This window comes from Leptodactylus fuscus, chromosome 2 (assembly GCF_031893055.1).
Source record: "Leptodactylus fuscus isolate aLepFus1 chromosome 2, aLepFus1.hap2, whole genome shotgun sequence".
NCBI classification, from domain to species: domain Eukaryota; kingdom Metazoa; phylum Chordata; class Amphibia; order Anura; family Leptodactylidae; genus Leptodactylus; species Leptodactylus fuscus.
Genome location: NC_134266.1, coordinates 239,136,379 through 239,153,488, shown reverse-complemented (window position 1 = coordinate 239,153,488; position 17,110 = coordinate 239,136,379). Strand labels below are relative to the sequence as shown.

The 17,110-nt window shown below is 42.6% G+C and overlaps 1 protein-coding gene across 1 annotated transcript in view; it reads left to right on the top strand.

Moving 5' to 3' along the window:
* COG6 (component of oligomeric golgi complex 6) overlaps positions 1-17,110 on the top strand; it is a 107,537-nt gene that overhangs the window by 66,866 nt on the left and 23,561 nt on the right. Inside the window, exons 12-14 of the mRNA XM_075265914.1 lie at positions 440-531; positions 3,141-3,258; positions 16,031-16,162. Coding sequence (XP_075122015.1) covers positions 440-531; positions 3,141-3,258; positions 16,031-16,162 — 342 coding nt within the window. The remainder of the gene's footprint in view (positions 1-439; positions 532-3,140; positions 3,259-16,030; positions 16,163-17,110) is intronic.

Genomic DNA, 17,110 nt, shown 5'->3' with positions numbered 1-17,110 from the left:
CAGGGGTCACACTCAAGAGCTAAACCAGGAGTTTCTTTGACTGGCAAGTAAATCCGTATGGAATTCACTGCCGGCCTAAGTAAGTAAGTAAGTACTACAGTAAGTGCTACAGTCCTATGACGGTCCTAGAATGGACACCCCTTAGTGTACTGGCCTTCAAGTCCATGTCCTGTCTCTTTAGACTTTAATGGATGAAAATAGGGGGATATTATACTTTACTGCAGTCACTCCCAAGGTTTGGGGTGCCCATGTGCCTTAGGGGAATAAGTAATACAACAATTCAGCATTTTTGTCTCATTTCCATTAATCTGCCGCCTGTCCTCACTTCACTGCATATACAGTTAGTAATACGACTCTCTTCTTCCCAGTATTTGGGCTTGTTAATGCTGAATAAGTTCACAATATGTAGTGGTGAATGGTATTCTTATGTTTATTTTAGGTTCGCATTGAGCAAGTTATCATTGCCGAGCCTGGGGCGGTCCTGTTGTATAAAATCTCCAACCTACTGAAATTTTACCACCACACGATAAGGTAAGTACTTCTGAGACAGCAATCTCTGTATTCGTGTATTGCACATTATAGTCCTCCATTTGATTATTAAAACATTTTTTCCATCGCTGTACCCCTCACAGCACAGTAATACATGGGCAGCTAGAGACAGTGTCATCCGTGTAATGCTGTGCTGAGGAACAGCACAGCAATATGTAGGCAGCTAGAGACCGTGTCATCCATGCCTACTGGCAGCACAGTGTACAGCTCTGATCCTTATATTGTCCTATATGAGCACATAACTAGGGAGACTGTTAGCTGTGTGAGTGTAACTGTTTGAAAAGCCCCTATTTAATTGCACTGCACTGTGTGTAGGGGCCAACAGTGGGGCATAATACTGTGTGTAGGGGGAAACAATAAGGCACCATACAGTGTCTAAGTGACCTGGCATTCTATGTATAAAATAGTAAAGCTTGCTGCACTAGTCTGTCAATTTTTCTTTCTACCTGCAATAGAAGTTTCTAATCGAACATCCACTAACTCTGCAATTTTTGCCAATTATTTATATTTGTCAAAATGTTTTTTTTGTTTTTTTTTAATTTTTACAAAATTCTATCTGGTTATGGCAAAGCCACGCATTCCAATTTCAGTCTGGGAAATGCAACCCGCACAGGGTTGTGTGAATACGCCCTTAATGCTAGGTTTCCTGCCTAGGTTTCTATTAAACAAGGATTGTCCACAGAGGAGAAATCCCTTTAGCATGTGAATTTTGCCGGCAGGTAGTGAGGTGACATTGTGCTGAGTTATACTTCAGTGGTTATAGAGGTGCAAAGCAATTACGGTGGTGGATTGGGTGATATTCCCTGGATGTGCTGTTGCATAATGCAGAGACATTTATATTGAAATATTTCCATAGTCATTATTTAGTATTTGTGAAGTGAACATATTGAGTTACATAAGAGAGCAGCGGAAAATTAGAAACCTAGATGTAACAAACAATACATAGCAAATGATAGATGGCAGTTCTGTGTGTGTAACTTAGATCTAAATAATATAATGGGACCAAACCAAGTACCATGACGGACAGAAATAGACTGCGTGAGTAATGTCTGGCACTGGGATTGGCATATAACTCGTATTAAAGATCTTTTCATAATCCTTTATGGTTAAAAGGTACTCCCATCATTGTAGCCACTCTCTGCTCTGACCCTACTGTCTGCTTTTTTGCTTTCTGCTCTGGCCTGTGCTGTCTGCTTTGGCCCATGCTGTCTGCTCTCTTTACTCTGGCCTTACTGTCTGCTTTCTTGCTTTCTGCTCTGGCCTCTGCTCCGGCCTCTGCTCTCTGCTCCGGCCTCTGCTCTCTGCTCCGGCCTCTGCTCTCTGCTCCAGCCTCTGCTCTCTGCTCCGGCCTCTTCTCTCTGCTCCGGCCTCTGCTCCGGCCTCTGCTCCGGCCTCTGCTCCGGCCTCTGCTCCGGCCTCTGCTCCGGCCTCTGCTCCGGCCTCTGCTCTCTTGCTCCGGCCTCTGCTCTCTTGCTCCTGGCTCTGCTCTCTTGCTCCTGGCTCTGCTCTCTTGCTCTGGCCTCTGCTCTCTTGCTCTGGCCTCTGCTCTCTTGCTCCGGCCTCTGCTCTCTTGCTCCGGCCTCTGCTCTCTTGCTCCGGCCTCTGCTCTCTTGCTCCGGCCTCTGCTCTCTTGCTCCGGCCTCTGCTCTCTTGCTCCGGCCTCTGCTCTCTTGCTCCGGCCTCTGCTCTCTTGCTCCGGCCTCTGCTCTCTTGCTCCGGCCTCTGCTCTCTTGCTCTGGCCTCTGCTCTCTTGCTCCGGCCTCTGCTCTCTTGCTCCGGCCTCTGCTCTCTTGCTCCGGCCTCTGCTCTCTTGCTCCGGCCTCTGCTCTCTTGCTCCGGCCTCTGCTCTCTTGCTCTTCACTCTGGTTCTGCTCTTCTTGGCTCTGCTCTGATGTAGGTCTCAAAAGAGGGTCTCCACTTTATTAAAGGGGTTTTCCCGCTAACAACATGTTTTGCTACCCTCAGGATAAGGGATAAGTGTCTGATTGCAGGGGTTCTAAACAGTAGGATTTCCAGGAATCACAAGATAGGGACTCCTAGTAACCTTTGTGAACGAAGCATTAGTACTCCATTCACTTTAATGGGACTGTGTATAAAGGATAAGTATTGTAAGGGTATGTTCACATGGAGTTTTTCTTTTTGCATACTGGAAAAAACTGTTTTTGATCAAAAACCGCGACAAAAAAATGAGTTGAGTTCTTTCCATCTCCCATTGATTTCAGTGGGTTTTTCAAGATGGAATCTGCCTGAAGATAGGCCATGTCACTTTTTGTCCGTCTATTTAAAAAAATTAACTGGAGGACAAAAATGCTACTGACTGAATAGGAGGCATTTTTGAGGTGCGTTTTGAGGGGGATTCCATTTAGAAATTCGTAATATATTATTAGAAAACAAGTTTGGACAGCCCCTTTAATTCTACTATGGTATTATTAAGGGGAGAGATAAACCAAACATACAATACTAAACACTAATAGTATTGCTGCAATGATTGGCCATGTTGTGTCCTCCTATCTGCTGTATTACTGTACATCTCACTGCTGGTACTTCATTCGCTATAAGACACATATCTAAAAGCCGCCATCTTCTTTTAGTGCTATCGTCGGCACAAGTGGATCTGCACTACTGACTACAATCGAAGAAATGCACTTATTGAGTAAAAAGATATTCTTCAACAGTCTGACCTTACATGCAAGCAAACTGCTGGACAAGGTAGGTGGCCGGCGCAGGAGGTATACGGCTGTGTCAGTAAGTGATATATTTTACACTCCTGGTAACGGTTGGAAATAAATCTTCTGGAGCATAGACCTGGCTCTCCATTGTGTGACCACCTCTGGTTTTCTACAAAGCAAAACATCTGTGATCGACACCGGTTAGCTGCCATTTTCTTCTTATCATTTTTGACTGTATTTGTGGGTGTCACGAAAGCTAATCTGGATAGATGGGTGATTTATTAGTCATAGATGTCTAGTAGATAGATTAGAGGATTACATCTTACCATCTATCCACAGACAAGGTGATAAATATCTGATTGTGGAGGAGTCCGGCCAACCACACCAGTCATGAGAATGAGTGTCCCATGTTCTCCCGTTTTAATGGAGTGACTCTTGAGCGCATTTGCTGCTATATTAACTTCTATGGGACTGCTGAATGGAAGCAAAGTACTGTGCTCAGCTAACTCAGACAGTCCCATACAGTTACATGGAGTAACATACACACTCCACCACTACTTTTAAGTATAATATGCTTGGCCCGTTCCTACATGGTCTGGTCCTGCTGTTCTGGGTCTTGCTTTGGCAGACATCCCTGCTGCCTATAAACACTGAGGCCAATCAGTAAAGGAACCGGGGTGTCACTTGTGTACATCACCTGTGTCGTCCCGTGTCCTTTTCTTAGGCTGCAGGGAGATGGGGTGTGTCAGGTGCGACAAGGACTTCTGCCAAAACAAGTCTCCGGGCTGCAGAGGGAGACCCTGGATCACCAGGAAAAGGTGAGGGTTTTTCTTTGGCTTTTATTATCACCTTCCCTGGCCTCCTTTCCAAAAATGATTTCTCCTGAGCAACCCCTTTAAGGATGGCATCCAGAGAGTGGAAACACACTGAGTGTTTGGGCATCTATTTAGTTTTGATGTGGATAGATGTAAAGTTCTGCATCTGGATGCAAAAAATCTGCTGCAACGTGTCCTAGGGGAATAAAACTGGGAGAGTCACTGGTGGAAAAGATCGAGGGGGATTTTTCTTTTTGAGGCCGGATTGGATCACATTCTGGGTTTTTATCTTCCTTTCATGCCTTGGCTTAGCAGGCAAGTGCACAGGCATGTCCGGGCCATCTATGGAACTGTGTATTCTGCAATTCATGGTGTAAACCTCATTTAATATAGAAGTCATTGCAGTGATTTGTCTGATATACCACATACAATGAATTTATATGCTGACCGCTGGGGCGATACATCTATTTTAGGTTTGATCATATACAGTACTTTAGGTGGTTTTCTAGCATAAGGACAGTTTTAATGTATGGCATCTGTACGTATATGTTCTAGAGTTGCTCTCTTATGTTATTTTTTATTTTGTGTTCAGCTGTTTTTATGTCGCTATGTGATTCTGGGAGATGTGTATGACAAGCCTTATATCTTCCTTAAAGGGGTTATTTTGTTAATAAATTCCCCAACAATCTGTTGGTTATAGGGTATGTCTTGAGGGTGGGAACCTCAGTATTCGACTGTATTTGTGAAGAAATCCAGCAGTTAGGCCTGGCTTACACAGTCCTTTTTTTTTGTGTGTGTGTTTTTACTTGAGCAGGTCACGATATGACCTGTGAAATAGAAGCATCGCTTCTGCTGCCCCTCCCACCAGCTGGTCAGCAGGGGTCTCTGCTTCATTGCCTGCAGGGGGGCTGGCACCAAAGTTTTGTAAATTAAAGAGTGTTTCTATCTTTTGCCTAATCCCTCCAGGTCATCTGTTCTTGTCTCTATTTCCAAGTATTACAATTTATGGATTTTACAGGTCCACATGGTGGCTCAGTGATTAGCACTGCAGCCTTGCAGCGCTGGAGTCCTGGTGTTCAAATCCCGCCAAGGGCAAAAAACCATCTGCAAGGAGTTTGTATGTTCTCCCTGTGTTTGCATGGATTTCCATCCCATATTCCAAATACATACTGATAGGGAAAAAATGTACATTGTGAGCTCTATGTGGGGCTCACAATCTACATTAAAAAAAGAAAAAAATAATTCTGGATTTTACCATTTATCATTCTCATTTACCATGTTTTTTACATTTTTTTTGCCATTTTTGTAAAGATTTAGTACTTGTAAGAATATAGAAAGTCCTTAAAAATGCAGTCACATGTTTCCAAACTTTATAGCAACTTAAAATAATTAAAATTCAGGCCTTAACCCCTTTCTGACATTCCCTGTGCTATTACGGCAGATGTTGGGTATTTAAATATGGCGGCTGCTTAGGATCTGAGTAGCCGCCATAGAAGCTGTGTCTTTCTGCACTGATCGCGGGCATTACGGTCCTCGGTGCCTCAGTCAAATTTGACTGAGGTGCCATTTTCCAGCACCATTTTGGTGGGGGATCACTCCACTCGGAATAGGATCTGGGGATGACCATCCATTTCCATGACAGCTGGGAGCCTATTCAAGACTCCTAGGCTTGTCTGGCATTCACTTCTATTACAGGCTGCTCTATTGTAGGCTTTGTATTGGTGATCAGACCACTTGGGGTTCAAGACAAAAAATTGCAGTAAAAAAAAATAAAAAAAAATTAAAAATTTGGATCGTCCCTTTTCCCTAGAACACATATTCTGTAGTAGGAAATGCATGCATTATATCATAATATACCTCTGCTTTTGTAGAGCATTACAATACTCAACTCAGTTGCTGCTAAACCTATTGATACACTCCTCAGCTGCTGCAGAACACCATCATACTTCTCTATGCTCAGGGCCGCATTATCCTTCGGGCAAACCATGCTTTTTTTTTTAACCATAGGTTGTGAGCCCCATATAGGGAACACAATGTTTTTTGTTTTTTTTTTCCTATCAGTATGTCTTTGTAGAATGGGAGGAAATCCACACAAACACGGGGAGAACATACAAACTCCTTGCAGATGTTGTTTCTGGCAGGATTCGAACCCAGAACTCCAGTACTGCAAGGCTCCAGTGCTAACCACTGAGCCACCGTGGGGGCAAACCGTGCTTTTGTACCAGGTGTCACATGTCAGGCAATGTATCCCTGTTTCATGTGGTGGCCTCCATTCCAGCTCTATCTGTGTCATCCTGAGGATGCAGATTCAGTTGGATACAATGGTGGTTGTTATTGGGCCTTTGACTTTAGGAGGCTCCACTTCCTTTTTTTCCGTAAATAGGCTGTTACCTGCTGGGTTAATGATATAACATAATAATATTCAGACGTCCAGATGCTGAACACTGTTAGGATGTTGCAGACGCTATTGAGCATCTGAACGTGATGCGTGAAGCACAAGGCCTCATGGAGGCTGAAGGGAGAGCGGGAGAAAGTCATGGTCAGGAGTGGGGAGCGGTAGGTAAATAGCAGCTGTTACTTATGTGTTTGCCTAAAGTCACTGTATAGGGGCAGTTACTGTAGGAAAGCCATAACATGGGGCAGATACTGCACGGGGGTCACTAAAGGTGGCGTGCCAGTAAAACAGACAATATACTTTGTGGGGGGGTAGGTAAGTGAAGCAATATATCATGTGGGGTTCCAGGAAAGGTAGTTTCATACAGTGTTGGAAATAGGAAAGGAGGTGTTATACTGTGTGGGTACTAGAAAAGGGAATGTTATTTTATCGACAGGAAAAGGGCATTATACTGTGTGAAGTCCAGAAAATGGGTCTTTTTCCCATGGTTAGGGCGAGTAAAGGAGGTGGTTTACTATACAGGTGCCAGGAGAAGGTGCATTATACCGTGTGAGGACACGCAAAGGGGGCTTTATACTGTAATGGGGGCCAGTAAAAGGGATATCGGTGTGTGAGGCCTAGGGGGGGCCCAATCAATAGTTTGCTATGGAGTCTGTCTTAGTCTGTCTCCTTGAATAAGACCCACCCTCTTATAGACGGATGTTTTTCAATGACACATTATCTTCCTGTTATACTCTATGGAAGCTACTTCTCTATAAGCTGACCATCCCTTTGTGCAGTTAAAGACCACTTTTCTGAGCAAATTTTTCAGTGGGATCCCTTTAAAAAGACCAAACATTTGAGTTACATACAGTGTGAGGCCAATATGGCCGCTGCTCTGTGCTGTACCTCATCGCCGGACTACAGCAAGAAAGAGACAAGTAAGAGACTTCAGGAGAGAAAAGTGTCCAACATCACACAGAAGAAGAGAGCCCATGTCATCATCATTGTAATCTGCCACTGAGGTGCCCAACTTATTTGTCAACTAGTCATACAAGACAATTTATCCAAGACTATCTCGGGAACAAGGCCACAAATGGGACCGTTTTTACGCATACCCCACACCAAGATGGACATTCTTGGGTTGTGTCCAGGTGGACTTTCAGATTTTTGCCTATGAAATGTTAGTAATTATTGTCAAGGTTAGAAGTAAAGGGAAACCATGCCATAAACCAGGAACGGGAGCGGGAACCATACTGAAGACCAAGAGCTAAAGGGATATGGATTAGAATGAGAAGGTGATCCATAAAGACGACTAAGAACATGAGAGAAGCCAGGTTGGGAAGCACAAATGATGGGGCCATCTTCAACTAGGAGATGTGCAAGGCAGCAGGGTAGTAAGAAAGAGTTGAGGTCCCCTGTGTTATGTGTTTGTGTTGTATTGACTTGTGTATGATACCATGCCTGTATAATACCATGTCTGTGTAATATACTGATGTGATAGCTGGTTCTGTGTAATATACCAATATGATACCTGGTTCTGTGTAATATACTGATGAGATACCTGGTTCTGTGTAATATACTGAGGTGATATCTGGTTCTGTGTAATATACTGAGGTGATATCTGGTTCTGTGTAATATACTGATGTGATAACTGGTTCTGTGTAATATACTGATGTGATACCTGGTTCTGTGTAATATACTGATGTGATACCTGGTTCTGTGTAATATACTGATGTAATACCTGGTTCTGTGTAATATACTGATGTGATAGCTGGTCCTGTGTAATATACTGATGTGATAGCTGGTCCTGTGTAATATACTGATGTGATAACTGGTTCTGTGTAATATACTGATGTGATAGCTGGTCCTGTGTAATATACTGATGTGATAACTGGTTCTGTGTAATATACTGATGTGATAGCTGGTCCTGTGTAATATACTGATGTGATACCTAGTACTATGTAATATACTGATGTGATAACTGGTTCTGTGTAATATACTGATGTGATAACTGGTTCTGTGTAATATACTGATGTGATAGCTGGTCCTGTGTAATATACTGATGTGATAGCTGGTCCTGTGTAATATACTGATGTGATACCTGGTTCTGTGTAATATACTGATGTGATAGCTGGTTCTGTGTAATATACTGATGTGATAGCTGGTTCTGTGTAATATACTGATGTGATATCTGGTCCTGTGTAATATACTGATGTGATATCTGGTTTTGTGTAATATACTGATGTGATACCTGTTTCTGTGTAATATATTAATGTGATACCTGGTTCTGTGTAATATACTGATGTGATACCTGGTTCTGTGTAAGATACTGATGTGATACCTGGTTCTGTGTAATATACTGATGTGATACCTGGTTCTGTGTAATGTACTGATGTGATAGCTGGTTCTGTGTAATATACTGATGTGATACCTGGTTTTGTGTAATATACTGATGTGATATCTGGTTCTGTGTAATATACTGATGTGATATCTGGTCCTGTGTAATATACTGATGTGATATCTGGTTTTGTGTAATATACTGATGTGATACCTGTTTCTGTGTAATATATTAATGTGATACCTGGTTCTGTGTAAGATACTGATGTGATACCTGGTTCTGTGTAATATACTGATGTGATACCTGGTTCTGTGTAATATACTGAGGTGATATCTGGTTCTGTGTAATATACTGAGGTGATATCTGGTTCTGTGTAATATACTGATGTGATAGCTGGTCCTGTGTAATATACTGATGTGATAACTGGTTCTGTGTAATATACTGATGTGATAACTGGTTCTGTGTAATATACTGATGTGATACCTGGTTCTGTGTAATATACTGATGTGATAGCTGGTCCTGTGTAATATACTGATGCGATAGCTGGTTCTGTGTAATATACTGATGTGATACCTGGTTCTGTGTAATATACTGATGTGATATCTGGTTCTAGGTAATATGCTGAGGAATACATAAAATGATTTTGGATTTTGTATCATCACTTAGGGACTGTACATACTTCTTGACTCCATTAGATGATTTATCCCACATTCTGTACACTTCTTTCTTTGTGAGGACTGACTGTAGAAAAGACCGTTTTTCTGTGCAAATTTGGGTGGTCGGCTCAAGAGGTTTCTCTATTTCTTATATATTTCCCCCTAATTTATCTAAACTATATACTCCCTCTAGCCTACCTGACTTCACCAGGAACTGTGTCCCAGCCTTTACCTTCTATAGTGCTTAATGGAAATGATAACATTATACCATACGGTGGCCATATCATTTAACACCAAGCTTTACAGTTATTATTAATATTAGTGGGGACATTTTGGTATTTGTCCATTCTTCCCAGTATGAAGGCTTGTATAAAGAAATAAAGGTGCATTCTGCTTTAGAATCTCGGATCCCCTGAAGCTTTTCTTGTAAGCGCCACATCCCCTTTGTTTTTTGCTCCATATTTTAGACCTTCTCCTTTAGTAGCGGTGTTGTGGGGTGTGAAGGATAATCCCACTAAAAAGTACGAAGCTGTGCCTCGAAAACAAGCCCCTCCCTTAGTATGCTCCCCACCGATCTCTTATTTATGGCCCATATAAAGGAAACCCTTTATGATTAATATGATTTAATATTTTTTGTGAATTTTTTGTGTGTATTAATTCACTATTAGCTAAGGATGAACCCAAAATCCTAGATTTTTGCTTTTCTTTCAGTCAGCTAGTGAGGTACATTTTGTCGCGATGGTACATGACACAAAGTGAGCTTCTCGCCAGATTATTACTGGTATTGATCTTACTGTGAACAAGCTGTTTCTGGTCTCGGATTTGGCGTGTTCAGGGGTATTTGTACCTTCATTTAAGTCTGAAGTATGATGATGTTTTCACCTTGACATTGCACGATGCTCACGCTTGTCGAAGCTTCTAGTTTTCTATTTTGCTATATAAAGCCTGTTGTAAATGATCACGAATTATCGCATTCACAGATATAGCTCTGCTTAGAATACATCCTGCACTGCCAATGTTGTTTATGTGCCCGAGACATTGGGGAGGAGGGAGGAGTATAAATAACTACCACAGAATAGCAAAAAATAGTTTTCTTATAAAAAAAAAAAGGTAAAATGCAAACAAACAGATTTTAGGTTGTATTAAGTTACCTGTAAAGATCACAACATGGCGGGGGTTGGCGTTAAAGTACCTTTCACCAACTCCACCAGCCCAGTTCTTGGCATCCTTTGAGAATTTTTTCTCAAGCCCCCACCGTTCTAAAATAATTGATGCAGTTATTTTTGGTGCCTGATATGATTATTACGTTTTTATTTTTGTGTCAAGTGGGTGATGCCAGATACAGAGGGTGTGTCAGAGCTCTAATCGGAGGCAGGCCATGTCTGCGCTCAGAATAAGGCTGGTTGAACACGACCATGTGCTTACCGCTGACCGTGCCTTTCCTACCGTGTGATTTCATCCATGTGCCGCTATGCTTCCATGGCCCCATTCATTCATTGAATGGGAGCTGCGGAAGCAGGGCCACAAAATTGGACAGGAATAGGACCTGTTCTAGATCTTGTGACCCGGACTGTTTGTTGCCCACGGCACCGTGTCATTCACAGTCTTGTATACGGGCCCATAGAAATGAATCAGTGTCCTATCTTGGAAAATTTCACGTGGCCGACTGCAAGGCGGCTTAACCCCTCCTTGTCTGCTCCTCCCTGAGACCACCTAAATGATAGTAAAGAGCAAGATGGTGAGAAAACAATTGCATCTGTGCTTGAATCGGTGGAGGTGCACTTATTGAAGGGAGCAAAGAACTCGAGTTGGTGGGAGTGGTTAAAGGTCCTCTTTAAAGGGAAAGTCTTATGCACACAGATGTATTATAAAGACTTATCTTCTAGGTTAGAAAAACGTTTTCTTTCTTTTAGTTTTTATCTCCTTCCTTCCTTCCTTCCTTCCTTCCTCCCTCCCTCCCTTCCTTCCTTCCTTCCTTCCTTCCTTCCTCCCTCCCTCCCTCCCTCCCTTCCTCCCTCCCTTCCTCCCTCCCTCCCTCCCTTCCTTCCTTCCTTCCTCCCTTCCTTCCTCCCTCCCTCCCTCCCTCCCTCCCTCCCTCCCTCCCTCCCTCCCTTCCTTCCCTCCCTCCCTCCCTTCCCTCCCTCCCTCCCTTCCCTCCCTCCCTTCCTTCCTTCCTTCCTTCCTTCCTTCCTTCCTCCCTCCCTCCCTTCCTTCCTTCCTTCCTCCCTCCCTCCCTCCCTTCCTTCCTTCCTTCCTTCCTTCCTTCCTCCCTCCCTCCCTCCCTTCCTTCCTTCCTTCCCTCCCTCCTTCCTTCCTTCCTTCCTTCCTTTCTCTCTCCCTTCCTTCCTGTTGTTAAGCCATGTTCTTATGGCCACATTGTATATCCATATTGCTCTGAATTCATATAGAAGTCTCTTATGTTTCTATGAATCAAACATAAAAAGCCCAGCCTTGATCCGCCAATACTAACCTACTCCAGTTCTCTGGCATAAATCATACTGTATAAGTCTTTGAGGTCCAAAATTCCCAAACAAATGGTTCCCTCATATACGTTTCTTTTTAAATCCTGTAACAAGCAATCTAGCACTATGAATTTAGCAACTATAAATCGAATGGAAGACCCTGTGGAGTATTTTGTTCCTTTTGTTTTCCATTGTAAAGCATGGACTCAAGACCTGGTTCAGCTGGTTTCCACATGTGCCTGTTACCATCCCCCCAGCTAGGACAGCATGGCTCACCATGCGGCATGGAGGAAAACCTACATGGAAGTGTGGACTTCTTCTTCAAGGAGATGATTTTTGGCATCTATTGCTGATGTGTGAAGATGCTACAGCTGACTGGTATTTCTTTCTTTCTATTACTGTGGACACGTGGGACTCTGCTACAGCCTGGGAACCTACCATCACCCACCTACCCCAGGAGTTATGGAAGCTTGGCAAGAGAGCAGCACCCTGTATACCTGGATGGTCTCTGACTTCCTTGGGGCAGTAGAACACTGTGGTAAGGAGGAGGAGGAGGGCTTGTGATGAAGGACATTTGGGGCATTTTCTTTTGTGGTTAAAAGGACAATAGTGCTGATACAAGATACCGAACTATCAGCTGTGAGCAGGAGATCTCACCACCTACCAAGAACTGCCACATGTTATCATGATAGCTGCATATGTCCCCCACCTCTGCAAAAAATTTCTGCTTGTTATATCTACATGCTGTGACCCCCCTCCTCGTGTCCTCCAACCAAGTCGGCTGTATTATTATTATTATTATTATTATTATTATTATTATTATTATTATTATTATTATTAACATCACTCCGCACAGAGAACTAAATGATCCTGCAGTGTGTCTGTGTTTCTTTCTTTTTTAGTTGCTATGAGTCCTAGGATTTCTCTATCTGCCATGAGCTTCTATGTGTTTCTCTCTTGTTATATACTACTGTACCATCTATGAAACTGTATCACTGAAATTTCCCCATTGTGGGACTATTAAAGGAATATCTTATCTTATCTTTTATAGGAGCAGAAACATAGCTTTGTTGCTGAAAACCAATAAAGCAATTCTGAGATGATCATATTTTTATTGATATGCAAATTATCCTGTTAGTGCATCAGGGGCGGGGCCTGAATTACCAGATTTGTCTGTAGGGAACTGTGAGGCAGACAGTCTAAAAAAAAAAAAGGACAGACATTGGGTAATGATTTCAGGGTAGAGCTAGAGCATTTACAACTGTCTGTTGGCAAATCAGGCCCCGCCTCCTGTGCACTTCCAGGCATATTCATAAAAATATTATCTCTTTTGGTTTGTGGCCACAATGGTACGTTTATGGTTTATTGACGGCATCTACATAGCACAATTATTGATTTGGAGGTGCAACACGGTGGCTCAGTAGTTAGCACTGGAGCCTTGCAGCGCTGGAGTCCTGGGTTTGAATCCCGCTAGGAACAACATCTGCAAGGAGTTTGTATGTTCTGCCTGTGTTTGAGTGGATTTCCTCCCGTTCTACAAAGACATACTGATAGGAAAGAAAAAAAAAAGTATGTTGTGATCCTTATATGGGGCTCACAATCTACATAAACTTTGTATATACTTCTAGGTTCAGATTCAATATAAAAAAATTAAAAACATTAAATGTAATTAAACCTGGAAATGCACATTACAAAAGGCCCGGTGTAATACGTATCCACCACATTACTGCATGGGGAGATAGTGACGGATGGCCTGCATGTAGCCATGTCATCCAGACTATTTTGTAGCAATGTGTACTGTGCTCTACATTGTTTGGCTTTATTAGATATAATACATGGAAGGTAGAACAATACAGCAGATGTGGCTAATTTACCATGGCAGATGTATGCCCATTACCCTAACATATCATCCAATGTTGAATCACAAGGTGGTACATTATTCTTCTACATTTCCACGTGTTTTGCGTGTCGCTGTAAAGTGATGAGATGCTGGGCTGTATGATTATCTTATAAAATCTTAGGACAGGACGGCTGTCATTTCTATACATTGTTTAGAGACGTGTTATGTTCTACACGTATATGAAGGGGCACTCGGCACAAAAGCTTTTCTATGGTCTGGTGTTCTGTATAGAATAAAGAGATCCATAATGTATTCTTTCTAGGTACAGATGAAGTGTTTGTCACCTGACGTTCTATAGAAGTAAATAACTAAAGATCAGAACATTTGAAGGAACATTATAAATATAAAAATGAATGAGAAAAGTAAACAGGAGATAATCTTATTGTTTGTCATGTTCCTGAAACAGTCTCACACTAGATTCACTCTAGTGTTTGGGTTTCTGTCTTTTGGGGTTCACATGGGTACCCAAAGACTAAGACCCTATCGGCTTAAAAAGGGGTTACCAGCCGAAACCCATGGATCCCATAGACTATAGTGGGGTCCGTTGGTTTTATACTGAAACTGGCGGAGAGAAAAGTCCTCTTCTTTCCATTGATCTTAAGCGGATTCTGCTGGATTCAGTTGTGAATCCAGCCTAAAGGGAACACGGGGGTTAATCTCTCATCTGTTCCAGTTATGACTTGAGACCAGGTAAGGGATGTAGAAAATGGTGCTTTCCAGAATTTTAGGTTTTTATGGCCGACCTGTAGTATAGGCCACAAATATCTCAACTCATTGGTGGGGGCAGCTGTTTGCACATCCACTGATAAGCTGGACTGAGTCACTTCTGATTCCATTGCTATCCACAACAAGGAGCCGAAAGTAGTAGGCGCTGATCCCTTTAGGCCATGTCCGGTTCACACAAGGTTTTTTTGGTCTGGAACGGTTCCGGTCCAAAGTACAGGTATCTGTGACTGGATGCCAGTGTAGTGCAGTGGCATTAAGTCGCGCACTCCGCTCCGGATTAGGCCCAAATAAATGGGCCTAGTCAGGAGGAGGGAGTGTATTCAGGTGAGGCGACTCCACCTGAAGAATGAGCATGTCACTTCTTTTTTCTGGGAGCCAAAACAAACCACTCCCGGAAAAAAAGAACTGAACAGCTCCCATTGATTTCAACGGGAGGAATCTTTTTGATAAGGATTTTGAGGTGGATATGACCTCAAAATCCTGACCAAAATACCCCGTGTGAACTCAGGCTTATAACGACTGGGCTTCGGTACTGCAGCTCAGCTCCCATTGACTTCAACAATAGTACCGGTGCTTATCCAATGTGCAGGGATCGCAGCCAACGACTTCTGGCACCATGTTGTGTATAGTATTGGTATCAGAAGCGGCCCAGTAAAGCTGATCAGCGCGAAGGCCAGCTGTTGACCAACCCGTGGACAATCCCTTTACTGATCTTACTTTCTCATACTGCAGGTAAGACAGAGGATGGAGGCTCCTGCTATAGCCAGTTGTCTGATAACTAGACGCAAGGCAGTAAGCAAGACACAGAGAAGATTTCTTTATATTGTTTCCGTTTCAGACAAATATGGCCAAGGGAATGGAGAATTGTTAAAAATGAACAGTAATTTATCTGGAGTATTAACATATAACTTTATAGAAAATTGAATATTCAATTTAACTGAAGGTAGACTCTGATGCCTTTCTCTTGAGACCCTTCAATTATATGTATTGGGGTTCCCCCAGCCTCCTTTTCTAGGGAACCTTCCTTTATGAGGCAAAATGGTGAGCCAAACTGTTCTGGACATCTGAATGACTGCCATGTAATAATGTCCTTCTCCTGCAACAAGAAGACCCCCAGTAAAGTCAGTACTCTGCTAGGGGGCTGGGGCTGGACGTATAGCATTCTACAAGTGGTGCATCACAAAATGGTGCGCATCTATTTATAGAATTTAATGTTGTATTTTGCCAGCCCCAAATTCCAGATGGAATTGGCCTCCCATTGATTTCAGTAGTCGGGTTCTGCAGCAATTTCAGCTAAAGAACCTGCGGCACAAGACTCAAGCTGGTTAGCCCCATTGTGTCTGAGAGTAATCGGCCAGCAAACCTGCGGTGGAAAGCAGGGTCAGAATTTGGATCGGAACCCAAGTTTGGCGTTCCTCTCCAAATTACCTAGCTTAAATGAAAGGCCGCTGGAGCCTTTCTCATTCATAGTATTTGCCAATCTCATGTCAATGTGAATGTAGTTTCCAGCATTCTGTAACCTGGAGCCTGTTGTTTAGGTGGAGCTGCCTCCTGCGGACCTCGGCCCAAGTTCTGCGTTAAATCAAACTCTTACTCTTCTGCGTGAAGTTCTGGTCTCTCATGACTCTTCAGTTGTTCCCCTCGATGCCAGACAGGCAGACTTTGTGCAGGTACGTGAGTCTTACGTGGAATCTATACTATATTATACAATGTCGCTGTCACTGTCAAGACTTCAGTGCCCCCTATGGGGCTTTCTGGCTCTCGCATGGTCCCTTTCAGATATTCAGCATATATACTGTCCATGACAGCTGCTGTTTTACAGTTTATTCCCTATTACTGTGCTTAGGTTTTAGTGTTTGGAAGCTTAGGGAGCATACATCTCATAGCATGATGGTGGAAGGATGAACTGAAGACTCCTGAGTTTTCCCCCAGTTCTAGTCATCATAGGGCTTCTAGCTATCGTCCAAGAAACATTAGCTATGTGAACAGTATACTTAACATGTATTAGCAATTGTTTAGCAGTTTCAGTTTTTGGTTTTTATTTGTAACTGGATTTATATATTAAAGAAACATTCCACCATTATCTGTGAATCAGAACTCCGACTCTTAATGTGTTCTCATGAGTTCCTCGTTCTGATGTTCGGAGCTCAATACAAACTCATTGATAGTCTGAGTTCTGGTTAACTGAAGACAACCGTGATCTCTGGCAAATCAGAAGCAGATCACATGGAGCATTGTTAGATAATTTATCTGCTGGGTAAAGCAACTGATAGGTTTAACCTTTTCGCTGCCAAGGGTCTCTGGAAATTTTGCACCTCCAGTAGCCAGAGCAATTTTCACAGTTTTGAGATGGACAAATCAAACCTAAATTGCAACATTAAAAAAGCATCCAACCCCCCATGCCTATATATTTTCTTAAAGTAGACACCTGCAGCATTGTCAGAATGCCACTTGGTACTGTATACGAACAGGCACCTTCATGCAATTTTGATTTAAAGTGAATGTTTTATGAAAAAATGCAAATAAATGTATATTAGTTGTTAAAAGCGGAAACCAAACAAAAAATTAAATGCACCAAACCTCCTAAAAATAAGAGTTCAACATGTGCAGAGTTCATA